General features: G+C 38.4%; 2 protein-coding genes across 2 annotated transcripts; both read left to right on the top strand.

The window, feature by feature from the left end:
• LOC109707814 (probable leucine-rich repeat receptor-like protein kinase At1g35710) lies at positions 1171-7757 on the top strand. The gene is made up of 3 exons (XM_020229343.1): positions 1171-3906; positions 7211-7302; positions 7451-7757. The coding sequence occupies exons 1-3, from the start codon at positions 1171-1173 to the stop codon at positions 7755-7757; spliced, it is 3135 nt and encodes a 1044-aa protein (XP_020084932.1).
• LOC109707813 (protein BRASSINOSTEROID INSENSITIVE 1-like) lies at positions 11866-14913 on the top strand. The gene has a single exon (XM_020229342.1). The coding sequence runs from the start codon at positions 11866-11868 to the stop codon at positions 14911-14913; it is 3048 nt and encodes a 1015-aa protein (XP_020084931.1).

The following is an 18630-nucleotide window of genomic DNA, read 5'->3' as shown; positions in this document are numbered from 1 at the left end:
GGAACGTTTGGTTCGAAGTCAGAATTGAATTCAAGAATAGACTATAATCAAAATCGGAATTGGTCATTACATACTATTGCTTGAGAGTGGAGGCAAAGACGAGCTATGTTTTTTTCCTCCATGGAAGTGTTTTTATTTTTTCTAATCATATGATCTGGGAATCGAGCTTTAATCCGAGGTTTGAGGACTAATTGGTTTTTACTCGAATTAGTGGGTTTCCATTCCGAGCGAAAATGAAATCAAATAGGATTACGGTATACCACACGTCTAGAATCGATAGATATTATTCCAATTATGGTTTTGGGGTTAACAAAGAGCAAATAAAAAATGCCCCTACATTTATCGAGGGCTAGTTTCAAATATACCTATCAAAAGTCACAAAATATCAAAAGTTACAAAAGTTTATAGATGTCTGTACAAAATTATTAGAAATTAATTAAAAAAAATAAAATGCAAGAGAAAAATGTCTATCAAAATTATCTACATTAGCATTTTGAAGTTTTACAGAATTATCTACATTACATGCCATCAGCATAATTATTTAACTAGTAACTCCAATTGAAGGAAAGCGCCAATTAAATTGTTTGATTAACTTAATTATGAGACATAGTTATCAAAATTGAAAGTTTTGAATAAAGTTCAGAAAACAAGCTAACAAAGTTTGAAAGTTTAAGAAAGTGTTTGCATGTTTATTGCTAATAATATTAATTTTTTCCCACAATTTTTTTTAAATATAATATTATTTTTATATATTACTATGTTATTGTGGTGTTGGTATATAGAATATTATTGTCTAAGTAAAATACACGCAGTTTCAAATGCTTTGTAGACCATAATATTTGATTCATGAAATTTTCAATAATATCTTATTCATGAAATTAATATGATCGTGGGATCTTGATTTTATTATTAAATCATGAAATTAATGCAACCGTGGGATCTTGACTATTTCTAATTTGTAGTTCTCAAAATTTAAATGTAAACTCTGAGTCAAGTCAAGTCAAGTCATCTTTGAAAGTTGTTTGTGCAAAGAAAAGTCGTCTCGGAAATTAATGACCAAATCTTAGCCTACAAGCTTTCACCAACTATATATTTACCTGCATGCATGCATTGGTACACAAGCCAGCACAAAAGAAAAACAATATATAGATAACAAAAATCTGAGAATTAATGGATTATTACAAAGCAACGATAAGAGCTTTGCTGCTCTTCCTCTCGTTCACATATGCAATGGCATTCAAATCTTCTAACATTAGTTGCCCAGATGCCGAGAGAGAAGCACTTGTGAGGTTTGTGGGAGATTTCGACAAATCTGCAGCTGGCTTCTCTTCCTGGGAGGGAACGGATTGCTGCAAATGGGAGGGCGTGGAGTGCGACGGCCGAACCGGACATGTCGTGCGTTTGGACATTCAAAAGAGGAGGATTGCCGGCAGCAAAATCAATCCTTCTTTGCTCCATCTTAAGCAGCTGAGACACTTGGATCTCGGCAGCAATGACTTTGCGTCCCTCTCGATTCCTCCATGGATCGGTTCTTTCAAGAAGTTAAACTATCTCAGCCTCTCGTTTTCGTATTTTTGCGGGGTGGTACCCGCTCAGCTCGGAAATCTATCAAGACTTCAAACCCTCGATCTTTCCGGTAACAATCTTACATTGAGTAATGCTGATTGGCTTTCTCAACTCACCTCTCTACTTCATATTGATATTAGCTATTCTTCGATTGAGAATACATCTAATTGCCTACAAGCATTGAACATGCTTCCTTTAGTACAAGACATTCGTTTGGCGTACTGCAAATTGGATAACCTCCCACAATCCCTCCCGTATGTCAATTTTACCTCTCTTTCCCTTTTGGATCTTTCTGGCGCATTAGTTTGGGATTTTTCTAATAATAGCGAAGTAAATTCTAGCTTACCCGAGTGGTTGTTTAGAATTACTTCCCTTCAGTATCTTTATCTCAGTTATAGTAAATTTACTGAGCTCATCCCATCTGGAATTGGAAACTTGACTTCGCTCAAGGTTCTCGAACTAGAGTTTGTTGACCTTGATGCCGGAATACCGTCTAGTTTGAGCAATCTCTGTGAGCTTCGCACGCTATATTTAACAGATTCCAAAATTAACACCCAATTGGACACATTCGGTGAGTTGTTTTCTGGGTGTCTCCAAAACAGTTTGCGAGACTTGGATTTAGATTTCACTTCTCTAAGCGGCAACATACCGGATTGGATAGGTAACCTAAACAATCTAAGTACTCTTGATCTTTCAGGAAACTCGCTCTCCGGTTCGATCCCCACCTTTCTTTGTAAACTATCCACATTACAGTTGTTATATTTTTATCACAATAACTTAAATGGCAATGTCCCGGAATGTCTTGGAAGCCTTAGTGAGCTAAAATCTTTGGATCTTAGCTTCAACGCTCTCATCGGAGTTATTTCAGAATATCATTTTTCTAATCTTACAAAGTTGGAGATCATCGACCTGACTTCTAACTCGTTGGTTTTGAATCTGAGCCACAATTGGGTTCCTCCTTTCCAACTCAGTGATTTGGTCTTCCGCGGCTGTAAACTAGGCCCCCAGTTTCCCTCATGGCTTCAGACTCAGAAGTCTCTAGCCTACCTCGATCTATCTTTTACGGGGATTTCAGATTCAGTGCCAAATTGGTTTTGGAACTCAATGACCAATCTTTCAACTGTTAATCTTGCTAATAATGAGCTACATGGTGTGATACCCAACTTAATAAAATTCAGTGATGATACAGATTTATTTATTGATTTAAGTTCCAACTTCTTTGAGGGACCAGTGCCCCATTTTCCGTCAAACACGGCACAACTATATTTGTCAAACAATTCATTTATGGGCTCTATTCCTGATGATATTTTCCAGCTAATGCCTAATTTAAGTGTGCTTTCGTTGTCGATGAATAAAATAAGTGGCAGGATCCCTGTGTCTATCTGTGATTCACAATTGATTACCAGATCAATCTCAAACAATAATTTATCAGGAGTGCTCCCAAACTGTCAAAATAATACTCAATTAGAAGTATTGGATCTTTCAAATAATAATCTTTCTGGAGGAATACCCAAATGGCTTTGTGAATTGCCTCGGTTTCAATCCTTGCACCTAAGGAATAGCAATTTATCGGGAGAGCTTCCCTTATCCTTAAGGGCCTGCAAGAGTCTAGATACTCTTGATCTTGGTGGTAACGTGTTTACAGGAAGGATCCCGATCTGGCTTGCAGAGCTATCGTCTCTCAAGATTCTTAGCTTGAAATCAAATAAGCTTGTTGGTCGAATTCCGACAGAACTCTCTAATCTTGCTGGTCTCCTAATCTTAGACCTTGCAAACAACAATCTTTCAGGGCCGATACCGATAAGCTTCGGCAACTTCATGTCGATGAGGACCCCTCTTATAAACATAGGATCTATCCTAAACTTCTCAGTATATAATTATGATGAGAATATGATATTGGACATCAAAAGAAGAGAAGATCAATATGGTAGCAATCTTCTTTCGCAGATGACAATCTTGGATCTCTCTAGGAATAGCTTGTCAGGACACATACCCGATGAACTAACAAATCTTCTCGGATTGTTGGTATTCGACTTGTCGAGTAATGATCTAACGGGACAAGTACCATCCAAGATCGGCGATATGATGCAGCTAGAATCTCTCAACTTGTCGAGAAACAAGTTATCAGGAGCAATTCCTTCTAGCTTGTCCAACTTAAGCTTCTTGGACTTCTTGGACTTATCTTACAACAACTTCTCGGGAAGAATTCCGACCGGAAAACAAATGGACACATTCCCTGATCCTAACATATACGTCGGAAACCAATATCTTTGCGGATTTCCATTAAATGTGAGTTGCACAGGCAATGAAGGTGAAGCCGAAGGCCCGACAATTGGCCAAGTGAGTCATACTCCAACTGTTAATGGTCATGCAGGATCTGATTTTTCAGCAAATACAGACAAAAATCAAAAAGAGATCTTACTCCTTTGTCTTATTACAATAGCAGGATTTGCAGTTGGGTTTTGGACTATTACTGGAGTTTTGTTGATAGATAAAAGATTTAGGATTTGGTGGTTTCGATATGTAGATAGCTTGTATGACACTCTCTATGTAACCTCTAGAGTATGGTTTGCAAGACTTAAGAAAAAGTTGTCAAAAATAAACACAATTGATGGCTGAAATGTAATGATCTGTAAGTTTAATCAATTTTGATAAATAAAAGCAGAATTCTCTTTTCTATATGTTGCCAAAAGTTTCTCATTTGGACCAATTAGGAAGGACTACTGTTGATAGAGTTTTTTTTTTTCTTATTTTATTATGAAATTTCTTTTTTTAGGAAATGTAATAAAGCATTGAAGGAAAACTTAATTTTGAGAGCGACAAGTTAATTTTGCAGATGATCAAACTTAATTTTGATAGCAACAAGTTAATTTTGTCAAAGCGGCTCTAGACGGGAGTTAAATCCGTTATTTTACACTAAAATTGAATGATTAGTCTTTCGTTTAAGTCCTATTGTAGAGCAATTAGTCACAACGTACACAGACCCGCACGACCTAATTTGATACCTTAATTGTGCTTTTTTTCTTTCTTTTTTTTTTTTTTTGAGAGAGATAGGTAGAACGCAACCCGCTTCGTTTATTTCATTTAGAAATAAACTTAGCTAGAAATGTGAATCAACTAGGATTCGAACTTGGGTCTCGAATACCAACCGCCAAGTCCTTTGCCACTTGCTCTAGAGACGGTCGGTCTTTAAACTTATTTGTTAATCAACCGTTGAACTTTAAAAACTTAAATTGATAGAGAACAATATTTTAAATATTTTTATATTTAACAATCTCCTTCATATTAGGACTAAACACTTTTTGATGGTTCACGACGTAAACTTGAATTAAATAGAAAAAAATTAATAATAGTAGGAGTTTGACGTGAGTCGAATTAAAAATTTTCTGCTCTGATATCATATTAAACAACTGTTATACTCTAAAAGCTTAAACTCTTAAACTTTTAGAGTTTAAAATTTTAGAGTATAACGGTTGTTTAACAATTTGCACTATAAAGAAAATATTTGATTCAAAGTTGGAATTGAAATTAGAATAGCTAGATTGAATTATTCATTGCATTATCCAAAGATATCATTTCGATTCTGATTTGGGGTTAATAAAGAGCAAATCAAACTAGCCCTAAATTGTTTGGTTCGAAGTCGGAATTGGAATCGAAATAAACTGGAATCAGAATCGGAATAACTCATTACCTAATTCTATTTGATTCATCACCTAAATCGAAATCGAAATAAATCATTTCCATTATCGGTGTTTGGTTCAGATAGGTATAAAAAACATAATCAAATTAATATATTAACTTTATCTTTATAATATATTAATTTAAATTCAAATAAAAAATTAAATATTAAAAATTTATATCAAAATTTTGTAATAATGTCAAAATTTTAAATCTATTTTTTTTTTTTTAAATAAACTTTGAAGTTGAGTTGATAATTCAAAATATAAAACTAATTTCGATTTATTCAAATTCAAACTTAAAATTATAATTTTAATTTTAATTTGAATCCAAAAATTTAATTTAAGTTTTAAATAAAATTTGAATAAAACTTAATATAAATTAAAATTTAATTTAAATTCAAATTTATAAGTTAGATTCAAAATACTTGATTAAATTTTAATTTTTAATTCAAGTTCAAATTAAAATTTAAAATTATATATTTAATTTCTAAATTTAAACTCATATTAATTAAAAAAATTGAAAAAATAAATTTAATCCGAATAAATATCCATTCCGTCTGGATTCAACTTCCAATCTGGCCTCTTAAACCGGATTGGAAAAAGAGATGATTGGAAAATTTTCTTTCCATTCGGGAATCGGAATCGGAATGGGACTTTCGCATACCAAACATTCATAAGCAGATTCGTCCATTCCGATTCCAGAGTAAAAGAAAACTAACCAAACACGTCCAAATATATTTTTGATTAAACAGGGGTAAACCCTGTTTTACAGAGACAGGAGCAGAGAGGGGGCGGTGTGTGGCTCTTTAAACCAAGCAGTAAAGAGCCCAACTAGGGATGCAAATGGATCCGGGGTGGTGGAGCTCCCACCCCGATCCGCCCTGAATGGAGCAGTAAACGGGAGGAAATAAACGGATTCGGGGCAGGAAACGGGGCAATTTTTATGATCCGTGGCGGATTCGGGGCAGGAAACGAAAAAATTTTTGATCCGCACCGAATCCGCCCCGCCATGATCTGCCCCGAATCCGCCCCGAATCCGCCCCAAATGTATGTCTTTAAAATTTTTCCATATGTATGTATTTAAAATTTTTGAATTTTGTTGCGTGTTGTGATTGATATTTTTGATTTTTATAGTTGATATTATTAATTATATATAAGTTCATAATATTATCAATTAATATTAAAAATTTTGTTGATTTATATTTATAAAATATTAATAATATTATAATTTATAAAATAAATACTATTTCGCGGGGCGGATTCGGGGCGCCGGCGGGAGGCAGGTTATAAGGCGGGGCGGATTATGGGATAACTATTTTCAACTCGTCACGGATTCTGGACGGAAGGCGGGGCGGACTTTTTGTAGTCGGATCGGGAGGCGGGGCGGGGCCCCCCCCGCCCCAGATCCGCCCCGTTTGCATCCCTAAGCCCAACACACGACCAAGTAACAAAGAGGCCACTACACGACCGTAAGGGACACGGCAAACAAGCACAAACAGAAGCAGAAGAAACACCTAGCTGCTAGGAGTGCCTAACACAGATAGGAGTGCTTAACACAGACTTCCAACAGAGCACGGTTTCGAGGGTACATCTACCAAGGACATCTGACCGGAGTTGCCGATTGTCAAATACAAACACGTCCAAATATATAGAGGGCCAATTTCAAATATATCCATCAAAAATTACAAAATATTATAGATGTCTCTACGAAATTATTAAAAATTAATCACAAAAAATTAAATGCAAGAGAAAAGTGTCTATCAAAATGTCGACAAGAAAATTAAATGAGAGTCCACAATCGTGTGAACAGTTCTCTCTCTCCACCACTTGCAATCAATAATTATTAAGCTGAATAATGGCACTTCTGTATTTCGTTTTTTTTTTTTTTGTTTTTTAAAGTTTTACGGAATCTTTTACAGGATATGCCATCATCGTAACTATTTAAGTAGTAACTTCAATTGAAGGGAAGATGGGATGATTCGAGAGGAAGTTTGGCGATGATTCGAGGAGTTCAGGCTGGGGAGATGGAAGAAGACGTACGTTACATCTGGGATAGGTGGTTGGCCAAGAAAGGGATGCATAATAAGCAAAATAACTTATCTGAATTGATCGCTTGCTGGTGGACCATTTGGAAGGCCAGGAATGATTTGATCTTTCGAAACGTTCATTTCGACCCTGTTTTGGTTGTACAACGGATTAAGCAGCTGTTTGAGGAGAGGAAAGGAAAGCACCCGTGACTCGCTTCATACGACTCCGCCTGAACCGGGATTGGCCTCGCCTCTCGCGGGCCATGAGACGAGCCCAAACCCGACCCTTGCGGCCTGCCCTCCTCTCGAACAGGGGACCCAGCTTGCTTGTGGACCTATTCATGAGGCTGCAACCTCCATTCCGGAGGAAAACACCCGTGACTCGCTTCATACTACTCCGCCTGGATCGGGCTTGGCCTCGCCTCTCGCGGGCCATGAGACGAGCCCAAACCCGACCCTTGCGGCCTGCCCTCCTCTCGGTTAGGGGTCCCAGCTTGCTTGTGGGCCCATTCATGAGGCTGCATCCTCCAATCCGGTTTTAACTGCTAGACCCTCTTGCCTTTCGGGGGATCCCGCTGGGCTGTCTTCTTCTCTTGCACTCGCCATCGGCCCTCCTAGCCTTTCGGATGCTCCCGTTTCCAACCAACCCGCTATCGTCTCAGGGCCANTTTTTTTTTTTTTGCACAAACAAGTTTTTATTTTTCCTAGATCATATGATGCCGGAGTCGAGCTTTAATTCCATGTTCGAGGCCTGATTGGCTTTTACTTGAATTAGCGAATTCCCATTCTGGGGCGAAAATGAAAATGAAATCGAATAGGATTATGGCCTAGAATCCAAAGATATCATTTCGATTCTGATTTGGGGTTAATAAAGAGCAAATCAAACTAGCCCCCTAAATTGTTTGGTTCGAAGTCGGAATTGGAATCGAGATAAACTGGAATCAGAATCGGAATAATTTATTACCTAATTCTATTTGATTCATCACCTAAATCGGAATCGAAATAAATCATTCCCATCGTCGGTCTTTGGTTAAGGTAGATATAAAAAACATAATCAAATTAATATATTGACTTTATCTTTATAATATATTAATTTAAATTCAAATAAAAAATTAAATATTAAAAATTTATATCAAAATTTTGTGACTCACACTGGTCACAATTTCAACTTACTCTCCCTCTTTTAAAAAAATAAACTTTGAAGTTGAGTTGATAATTCAAATATATAAAACCTAATTTCGATTTATTCAAATTCAAACTTAAAATTACAATTTATAATTTCTAATTGAATCAAAAATTAATTTAAGTTTTAAATAAAATTTTGAATAAAACTTAAATAAATTAAAATTTAATTTAAATTCACTTATAAGTTAGATTTCAAAACTACTTGATTAAATTTAATTTTTACATTCAAGTTCAAATTAAATTTAAATTATATATTATAATTTCTAAATTTAAACTCATTATTATAATTAAAAAAATGTGTGAAAAAAAATAAATTATAATCGAATTAAAATCCATTCGTCCGGATTCAACCTTCCATCCTGTTCTCTTAAACCGGATTGGAAAAAAAGAAGATGATTTGGAAAATTTTCTTTCCACTCGGAAATCGGAATCGGAATGGGAATTTCCATACCAAACATTCATAAGCAGATTCAGTCCATTCCCGATTCCAGAGTAAAGAAAACTAACCAACACGTCCAAAATATATTTTGAGTAAACAGGGGTAAACCCTATTTTCACAGAGAACATGAGCAGAGAGGCCGGGTGTGTGGCTCTTTAAACCATAGCGAGGCAAAGAGAGCCCAATAGGATTGCAAATGGATCAGGGTGGTGGAAGCTCCACCCCGACCCCCCGAATTAGAGCAGTAAACGCAGAGGAAATAAACGGATTCGGGCCAGGTAAATGGACAATTTTTATGATCCGTGCGAATCGGGGCAGAGAAACGGAAAATTTTGATCCGCCACCGAATCCGCCCCGCCATGATCTGCCCCGAATCGCCCCGAATCCGCCCCGAATGTATGTCTTTAAAATTTTTCCATATGTATGTATTTAAAATTTTTGAATTTTGTTGTGAGTTGTGATTGATATTTTTGATTTTTATAGTTGATATTATTAATTATATATAACTTCATAATATTATCAATTAATATTAAAAATTTTGTTGATTTATATTTATAAAATATTAATAATATTATAATTTAGAAAATAAATACTATTTGGCCAGGCGGATTCGGGGCGCCGGCGGGGGGCAGGTTATAAGGCGGGGCGGATTATGAGATAATTACTTTCAACTCGTCACGGATTCTGGGCGGGAGGCAGGGCGAACTTTTTGTAGTCGGGGCGGGGTTCCCGTCCCCAGATCCGTCCCGTTTGCATCCCTAAGCCCAACACACGACCAAGTAACAAAGAGGCCATTACACGACCGTAAGGGACACGGCAAACAAGCAGAAACAGAAGCAGAAGAAACACCTAGCTGCTAGGAGTGCCTAACACAGATAGGAGTGCTTAACACAGACTTCCAACAGAGCACGGTTTCGAGGATACATCTACCAAGGACATCTGACCGGAGTTGCCGATTGTCAAATACAAACACGTCCAAATATATAGAGGGCCAATTTCAAATATATCTATCAAAAATTACAAAATATTATGGATGTCTCTACGAAATTATTAAAAATTAATCACAAAAAATAAAATGCAAGAGAAAAGTGTCTATCAAAATGTCGACAAGAAAATTAAATGAGAGTCCACAATCGTGTGAACAGTTCTCTCTCTCCACCACTTGCAATCAATAATTATTAAGCTGAATAATGGCACTTCTGTATTTCGTTTTTTATTTTTTTTTTGTATTTTAAAGTTTTACGGAATCATTTACAGGATATGCCATCATCGTAACTATTTAAGTAGTAACTTCAATTGAAGGGAAGATGGGATGATTCGAGAGGAAGTTTGGTGATGATTCGAGAAGGAGTTCAGGCTGGTGAGATGGAAGAAGACGTACGTTACATCTGAGATAGGTGGTTGGCCAAAAAAGGGATGCATAATAAGCAAAATAACTTATCTGAATTGGTCGCTTGCTGGTGGACCATTTGGAAGCCCAGGAATGATTTGATTTTCGAAACGTCCATTTCGACCCTGTTTTGGTTGTACAACGGATTAAGCAGCTTCTGAAGTACTCGGAACCCCTCTTATGACCGGTCCTTTAGTGTTTTTTTTTTTTTTTTTTTTTTGTTCTTCTCCTTTTTTTCTTTTTTTCTTTTTTTTTTCTTTTATGACTGTTGTATCGTTTTTCGATGCCCGTGTTGCCTCATCTCTGTAGCCTAATTCATACATTCAATGAATGAAACAGATAACTTGCTACCTCTCCTCAAAAAAACTTCAATTGAAGGGAAGCGCCGATCAAATTATTTGATTAACTTTAAGAGAGTTATCAAAATTGAAAGTTCGGAAGAAAATTCTAAAAGCAAGTTGACAAAGTTTAAAAGTTTAAGAAAGTGTTTGCACATTTATTGCTAATAAAATTAATTTTTACCATAATTCTTTTAGAGCTATATTGGTATACTATCGGTATTGGTAGCACGGAGGCCTTTGTACTATCAAATTGTTTTTCATGATACGGCTTCCAAATCGATGATCGGCTCCGTTAAACTTGATCTACACTATTAAAAGTATTTGGAAACTAAATTTCATAATTTTTCGACATCATTTGGCTAGTGATCAAAAGATTTCAAAATTGACAATTTTAATGGTCAATGTGATGCGTTTGTGAATTTAACGGTATAAAATTATCCAAATCTGATAAAATTTTTATAAAAAATTCTTTTCACTATTTAGAGTAAGATCAGTCCTCTGATCTTAAATTCAAGTATTTTTTCATTATTTTTTATGAAATTTTTATTTTCAGCCGTTCATTTTTTGACTATTCGTTTGATAGGTAAATAATGTCGAAAATTTATGAAATTTAATTTTTCAATACTTTTAATAGTCTAGATTAAGTTTAACGGAGCCGATCGTCGATTTAGAAGCCGTAATATTTAAAACAACTTAGTAGCAAAAAGACCTTCGTGCTACCAATAGTATACTAGCTTAGCTCATTCTTTTATATATAATGTTATTTTTATACATATAATTATAATTATTGATTATTGATGTTGTTGTCTCATCGGCGTATAGAATTTTATTAGCCAAGTAAAATCACATGCAGTTTTAAATATTAGGTGGATTCGTTACAACTTTCAATAGTATTTGATTTATGAAATTAATACGAGCGGAATGAAGCAGGTAGCTTGCTACCTTTTTCTCAAAAAAAAATTAATACGAGCGTGGAATCTTTCTCTATTATTGAAATCTTTGACTCTATTATTGAATCATGAAATTAATGAGAAGCGCCAGCTCGATCTTGACTATTTCTAATTTCTGTTAAATTGTAGTTCTCTTGAAAGCTATCTCTGCGAAGAGAAGTTCGCTTGGAAATTAATGACCTCATCTTCAGCCTACAAGCTTTCACTAACTATATATTTGCATTCCATGCATCGATACACAAGCCAGCACAAAAGAAATAAAAATATATAAATAACAAAATCTGAGAATGGATTATCACAAAGCAATGATAAGAGCTTTGCTGTTCTTCCTCTCGTTCGCATATGCAATGGCATCCAAATCTTCTAATATGAGTTGCCCACATGCTGAGAGAGAAGCACTTCTGAGGTTTGCCCGAGGTTTCAACCGAACTGCAGAAGCCGAGAGAGAAGCGCTTCTGTGGTTTGCCGGAGATTTCAACCTAACTGCAGTTGACTTCTCTTCTTGGGAGGGAAAAAATTGCTGCAAATGGGAAGGCATTGAGTGCGACGACCGAACCGGGCACGTCGTGCATTTAGATCTTCAATGGAGGGGAATCGTCGGCAACAGAATCGATCCTTCTTTGCTCCGTCTTAAGCAGCTGAGCTATTTAGACCTCAGCAACAATTACTTTGGGTCCATCTCGATTCCGCTGTGGATCGGTTCTTTCAAAAAGTTAAACTATCTTAACCTATCCCACTCGAATTTTTACGGGATGGTACCCGATCAGCTCGGAAATCTCTCAAGACTTCAAATCCTCGATCTTTCCGATAATCTACTTACATTGAGCAACGCTAATTGGCTTTCTCGACTCACCTCTCTACTTCATATTGATATGAGCTCTTTTATGATTGACGATGCATCTAATTGGCTGCAAGCATTGAACATGCTTCCTTTAGTACAAGATATTCGTTTGCAGTTCTGCTCCTTCGGTAACTTTCCACAATCTCTCCCGCATGTAAATTTTACGTCTCTTTCCCTTTTGGATCTTTCTTACGCATCATTCGATGATTATTCTAATAACAGCAAAGTAAATTCTAGCTTACCCGACTGGTTGTTTAGAATTACTTCCCTTCAATATCTTTATCTCACTGAAAGTGGATTTACAGAGCTCATTCCATCTTCAATTGGAAACTTGGCTTCTCTGAAGGTTCTCCAACTAGAATATGTTATCCTTGATGCCGGGATACCGTCTAGTTTGAGCAACCTCTGTGAGCTTCGCACGCTAGATTTATCATACTCCACAATTAATTCCCAATTAGATGCATTCGAAGCGTCTTTTTCTGGGTGTCTCAAAAACAGTTTGCAAGAGTTGTACTTAAGTCTGACTTCTCTAAGTGGCAACATGCCGGATTGGATCGGTGGCCTGAACAATCTAAATATTCTTGATCTTTCATTTAACTCACTTTCCGGTTCGATCCCCACGTCTTTTTGTAAACTATCCACCTTACAGGTGTTATATTTATATAACAATAAGCTAAATGGCACTGTTCCGGAATGCCTTGGAAACCTTAGTGAGGTAAAATCATTGGATCTTAGCTCCAACTCTCTTGTCGGAGTTATTTCAGAATATCATTTTTCTAATCTTACAGAGTTAGATTACATGGACCTGAATTCCAACTCCTTGGTTTTGAATCTGAGCTACAACTGGGTTCCTCCTTTCCAACTCGATTATTTGGACTTTGGTGGCTGTAAATTAGACCCCCAATTTCCCTCATGGCTACAGACTCAGAAGTCTCTAGCCCACCTCGATCTATCTTCCACGGGGATTTCGGATTCAGTGCCAAATTGGTTTTGGAACTCAATGACCAATCTTTCTACCATTTATCTCGCTAATAATGAGCTACATGGTGAGATACCCAACTTAATAAAATTCAGGGCTGATACAGATTTATTTATTGATTTAAGTTCCAACTTCTTTGAGGGACCAGTGCCACGTTTTCCGTCAAACACGGCACAACTAGATTTGTCAAGCAATTCATTTATGGGCCCTATTCCTGATGATATTTTCCAGCTAATGCCTAATTTAAGTGCGCTTTTGTTGTCGAGGAATAGAATAAATGGCAGGATCCCCATGTCTATTTGTAGTTCACAATTGATTAGCAGATCAATCTCAAACAATAATTTATCAGGAGAGCTCCCAAACTGTCAAAATAATACTCAATTAGAAGTTTTGGATCTTTCAAATAATAATCTTTCCGGAGGAATACCCGAATGGCTTTGTGAATCGCCTCAGTTTCAATCCTTGCACCTAAGGGGAAACAGTTTATCCGGAGAGCTTCCGTCATCCTTAAAGACCTGCAAGAGTCTAGATACTCTTGATCTTGGTGGTAACATGTTTACAGGAAGGATCCCGATCTGGCTTGGAGAGCTCTCGTCTCTCAAGATTCTTAGCTTGAAATCAAACAAGTTTGTCGGCCGAATTCCAACAGAACTCTCTAATCTTACTGCTCTCCAAATCTTAGACCTCTCAAACAACAATCTTTCAGGGCCGATACCGATAAGCTTCGGCAACTTCATGTCCATGAGGACCCCTCTTACAAACATTGGATTCATCCTAAATAACTCAGTATATAACTATGAGGAGAATATGATATTGGACATCAAAGGAAGAGAAGATCGATATGGTAACAATCTTCTTTCGCAGATTACGATCTTGGATCTCTCTAGGAATAGCTTGTCAGGACGCATACCCGATGAAATAACAAATCTTCTTGGATTGCTGATATTGGACTTGTCGAGTAATGATCTAATGGGACAAGTACCATCCAACATCGGCAATATGATGCAGCTAGAATCTCTCAACTTGTCGAGAAACAAATTATCAGGAGCAATTCCTTCTAGCTTGTCCAACTTAACCTTCTTGGACTTCTTGGACTTATCTTACAACAACTTTTCGGGAAGAATTCCGACCGGAAGGCAAATGGACACATTCCCCGATCCTAACATATATGTCGGAAACCAATATCTTTGCGGATTTCCATTAAGTGTGAGATGCACAAGCAATGCAGGCCAAGCCGAAGGCCCGACAATTGGCCAGTTAAGTCGTACTCCACCGACTGTTAATGGTCGTGCAGGATCTGATGTTTCAAAAAAGGCAGATGAAAATCGAAAAGAGATCTTACTCCTTTGCCTTATTACAATAGCAGGATTTGCAGTTGGGTTTTGGACTATTATCGGAGTTCTATTGGTACGCAAGACATGTAGGGTTTGGTGGTTCCAATATGTAGATAGCTTGTATGACAGTCTCTATGTAACCGCTAGAGTATACTTTGCAAGACTTACGAAAAAGATGTAAAAAACAAACACAATTGACGGCTGAAATGTATTGATCTGAAAGTTAATCAATTTTGATAAATAAAAGCAGAATTCTCTTTTCTATATGCTGCCAAATGTTTCTCATTTGAACCAATTAGGAAGTACTTCTCTTGATATAGTTTCTTTTATTCCTATTTTATCATAAAATTTCTCCTTTCCTGCGGGAAAGTAAAGCAATGTAAGAAAATTAATTCAATACTAACCTTATAGCTAGTGGATGGAACAAAAATATCGAACTCTTGCAATTACTCTTTTTTTTTTGAGAATGAGGTAGCAAGCTACCTGCTTCATTCATCAAGCGAAATGAACTAGGCTTACATATTGGAAGCAGCCAGGGCCTCCTAAAAAAAGCAAAAAAGAAGAAGGAAAAGGAGAAGAAAGGAAACAAGAGCGAATGTAGAAAGTACAGGTCGAACAAGTGAGACTTTAAAATATAGAAGTCCAAGCAATCATCAAGTTAGATACGCGCTCAAGAGCCCTGGTAGCATTAGGAAGGTACTCACGGAAGATAGTGTTGTTGCGTTCCGTCCAGATGACCCACCAGATTGCCGCCAAGTAGGTTAGACGTTGCATTCTGATTGTAGCATCCGGAGTATTAGAGGTATTCGCCCATATACGTCGCACGTCCCCCAGGCCATAGTTAGATGTGTCAGAAATTCCTACACTGTAAAGTAGATATTTGGCAAAAACACAGTTGCAAAAGAGATGGTCACAGTTTTCTGAGGAGATAGCGCAGAAAACACAATGCTGGTTTATGGGGAAGCCACGAAGAAGCAGTCTATCGGCAGTAAGAAGTCTTTTGCGAAGCAGAATCCAGATGAAGATTTTAATTTTGACCGGAGTACGTAAACTCCAAACGTGTACGTACGTCAAGTCTCTCTGTCCTGCATCAGTAATAAAGTTGTATAGAGATTTGACAGTAAAAGTTTCGCCGCTAGTCCACCGCCACCTGAGCCCATCCGGTGTGTTGTTTGGATTGTAAAGAGTTAGCAGCTCTTTTAGCGTCGTCAGCTGTCTCCGACTATTTGGGGAAGGAGTTGATGCGAGCCCTCTGGATATGAAACGCCATCTCCAGCCGGCAGCGTTCCAGCATTGAGAGACTGTGACCTCCTTATGCTCAATTTCGGCGAAGATTTCGGGGAACATGGTGCTAAGAGGGGTTTCCCCAAACCAAATGTCGAGCCACATCTTAATGTTTCTTCCATCTCCGAGGACATAGGAAACGCCACATCTGAACACGTCACGACACTTTATCACGCTTTTCCACCACTGGGAGTAGGGTCTGAAAGCTCTTCCCTCGTGTAACGGCCTTCTTCTGATGTAGTATAAAGATCTAATCAACTTCCCCCAGAGCAGTTGTGGCTCATTTAGAAAGCGCCACCACCATTTGGTTAGAAGTGCCGTATTCATTGATTCCAAATCTTTTATTCCTAATCCTCCCTGTTGTTTGCTTTTGCAGATAGTTTTCCAGCCGACTAGACAAGATCCCCCAGAAATCTTGGAACACCCTTTCCAGAAGAAGGATCTTCTTAGGGCTTCTAAACGGTGTAAAACCCATTGTGGCGCTTTGAAAATGGAGAAGTAGAATAGCGGCAAGTTTGTCAGCACCGAGTTAACTAGGGTGAGCCTTCCTCCTTGTGATAGTAGTTTAGCCTTCCAACCCTCTATACGTGCTTCTATACGGTTAACAATCAGATCCCAATCCTCCCTTCGAAGTGGTTTGTTGTGAAGCGGCAACCCCAGGTATCTGAACGGTAGACTACCTACCCTGCAACCCAAAATGTCGGCGAGTGTATCCGCTCTACTTGGGTTTGAACCCAGGTAGTAAAGTTCCGTTTTGTTTCTATTGATCTTAAGTCCTGATGCCCATTCGAAGATCTTCCAAATAAACAGGAGGTTACGCATGTATGACTTCCGTGGTTCGCTAAAAAAGACTGTGTCATCCGCATATTGAAGAAGCACAGTTTGACAGTCTGCGGTTGGGCCAATTCCGTGAATCAAGCCGTTGGCCCTAGCAGTTTCAGTGAGTCTGGTCAGGCAATCGGCGACCAAGATGAAAAGGTAGGGGGAGAGCGGGTCTCCCTGTCTAACCCCCTTCTGTGCTTTCAGCCACGATGTAGGGCAATCATTTACTAAGACTGCGATTTTAGCATTGCAAATGCATTGTTCAATCCAACTCCACCATTTGTCGCTGAAACCGAGCCATCGCAGGATACTTTTCAAGAAGGGCCATCTGACATTATCGAAAGCTTTCTCAAAGTCGACCTTAATAGTGACGCACTCCTTACCAATTATTGAGCACCAGTTAACAAGTTCGCTTGCTGTGACAAAGGAGTCAGCCAGTAGACGATCTTTCAGGAAGGCCGATTGTGTTGGGGAGATAATTGTTGGCAAAACTCGCGCAAGTCTATTGGCTAGAACTTTGGAGATTATCTTTTGGATCCCATTGATGAGGCTTATCGGTCGGAAGTCCTTTAATTTGCGCGCTCCTTCCTTTTTAGGGATGAGACAAACATATGAGTAGTCAGATGAGGCCGTGGAGAGAGTGTTATCATGGAGATCGGTGAAGATTTTGAAGATGTCCTCCTTAACTATCTCCCAAAAGTGTTGAAAGAAGGTGAGAGAGAAGCCATCAGGTCCCGGGGCCTTGTCACAGCCCAGCTGAAAGGTAGCATTCTTAATTTCCTCCTGTGTGAATGAGCTAGTAAGAGAATCAGGGTCAGTCACAGTGCCTCCACTGTAGAGGCCACTCCAGTCTCCGAAGGATGGCGGTTCCTCCTCTTCCCGCCCGTACAGTCGTTTGAAGGAATGAAAGATATAGGACCTCTTTTGGACTTCGTTAAAGATTTGGCGTCCAGATTCGTCTTCAATAAAATCTATCGCGTTGCTTCGCTTACGCCCGTTGGCAACCGCGTGAAAGAATTTACTGTTACTCTCGCCCTCCTTGAGCCAAAGCTGTTTAGCCCTAGTTTTCCAAAGAATTTCTTCTTCCTTAATGATAAGCAGGAGTTGCGATTTAAGGTCAGCCCGTTTATCCAGAGTTTCCTGAGGCAGGCTAGCCCGTTCTTCTAGGAGATCAAAGCTTTGAATTTCTTCCTGTAGAACCCTTTTTGCGTTAGTTATGCTATGGAAGTTCGTCTTGCACCATTCTTTCATTCTGGCTTTGCAGTGTCTGAGCTTAGCGGTTAGGGTGAGGATAGACGATCTCTTAGGAGTGACGTCTTTCCACCATAGCGAAACTTTGTTGATGAAATCCTCCTTGGTGAGCCAGACCCTCTCGAATCGGAATCTCCGTGTGGTGTAGTGGGTTCTCGTAGAAAGAACGATCGGAGTATGATCGGATGTGATCCGAGGGAGCGCAGTGACCTTACTAAGGGGGAAAGATTGATCCCAATCTGTTGAAACTAGGAAACGGTCAAGCTTGGCAAGGGTTGGTGTCCGTTGCATGTTTGACCAAGTGAATTTTTGATTGGAGATTGGCAGATCGATAACCGCAAGGTTCGAAATGAGATTAGAGAACATGGACATGGCTCTGGTGCTCCACTGCTTTCCAGTTCGTTCCGCTTGGTTTCTGGTGAAGTTGAAATCGCCGCAAATGACCCAATTATCAGAGCAGATATTGTTGAGGGACAACAATTCGGAGCAAAAGGTTTCCTTCCCGTCCCAGGTTGGGGGCCCATAAACGTTTGTTAAGTAG

The sequence above is a fragment of the Ananas comosus genome, linkage group 3 (genome assembly GCF_001540865.1).
Source record: "Ananas comosus cultivar F153 linkage group 3, ASM154086v1, whole genome shotgun sequence".
NCBI lineage: Eukaryota > Viridiplantae > Streptophyta > Magnoliopsida > Poales > Bromeliaceae > Ananas > Ananas comosus.
Note: the sequence above shows the minus strand (reverse complement) of the source record. Positions and strands in the feature narration are given on the sequence as shown.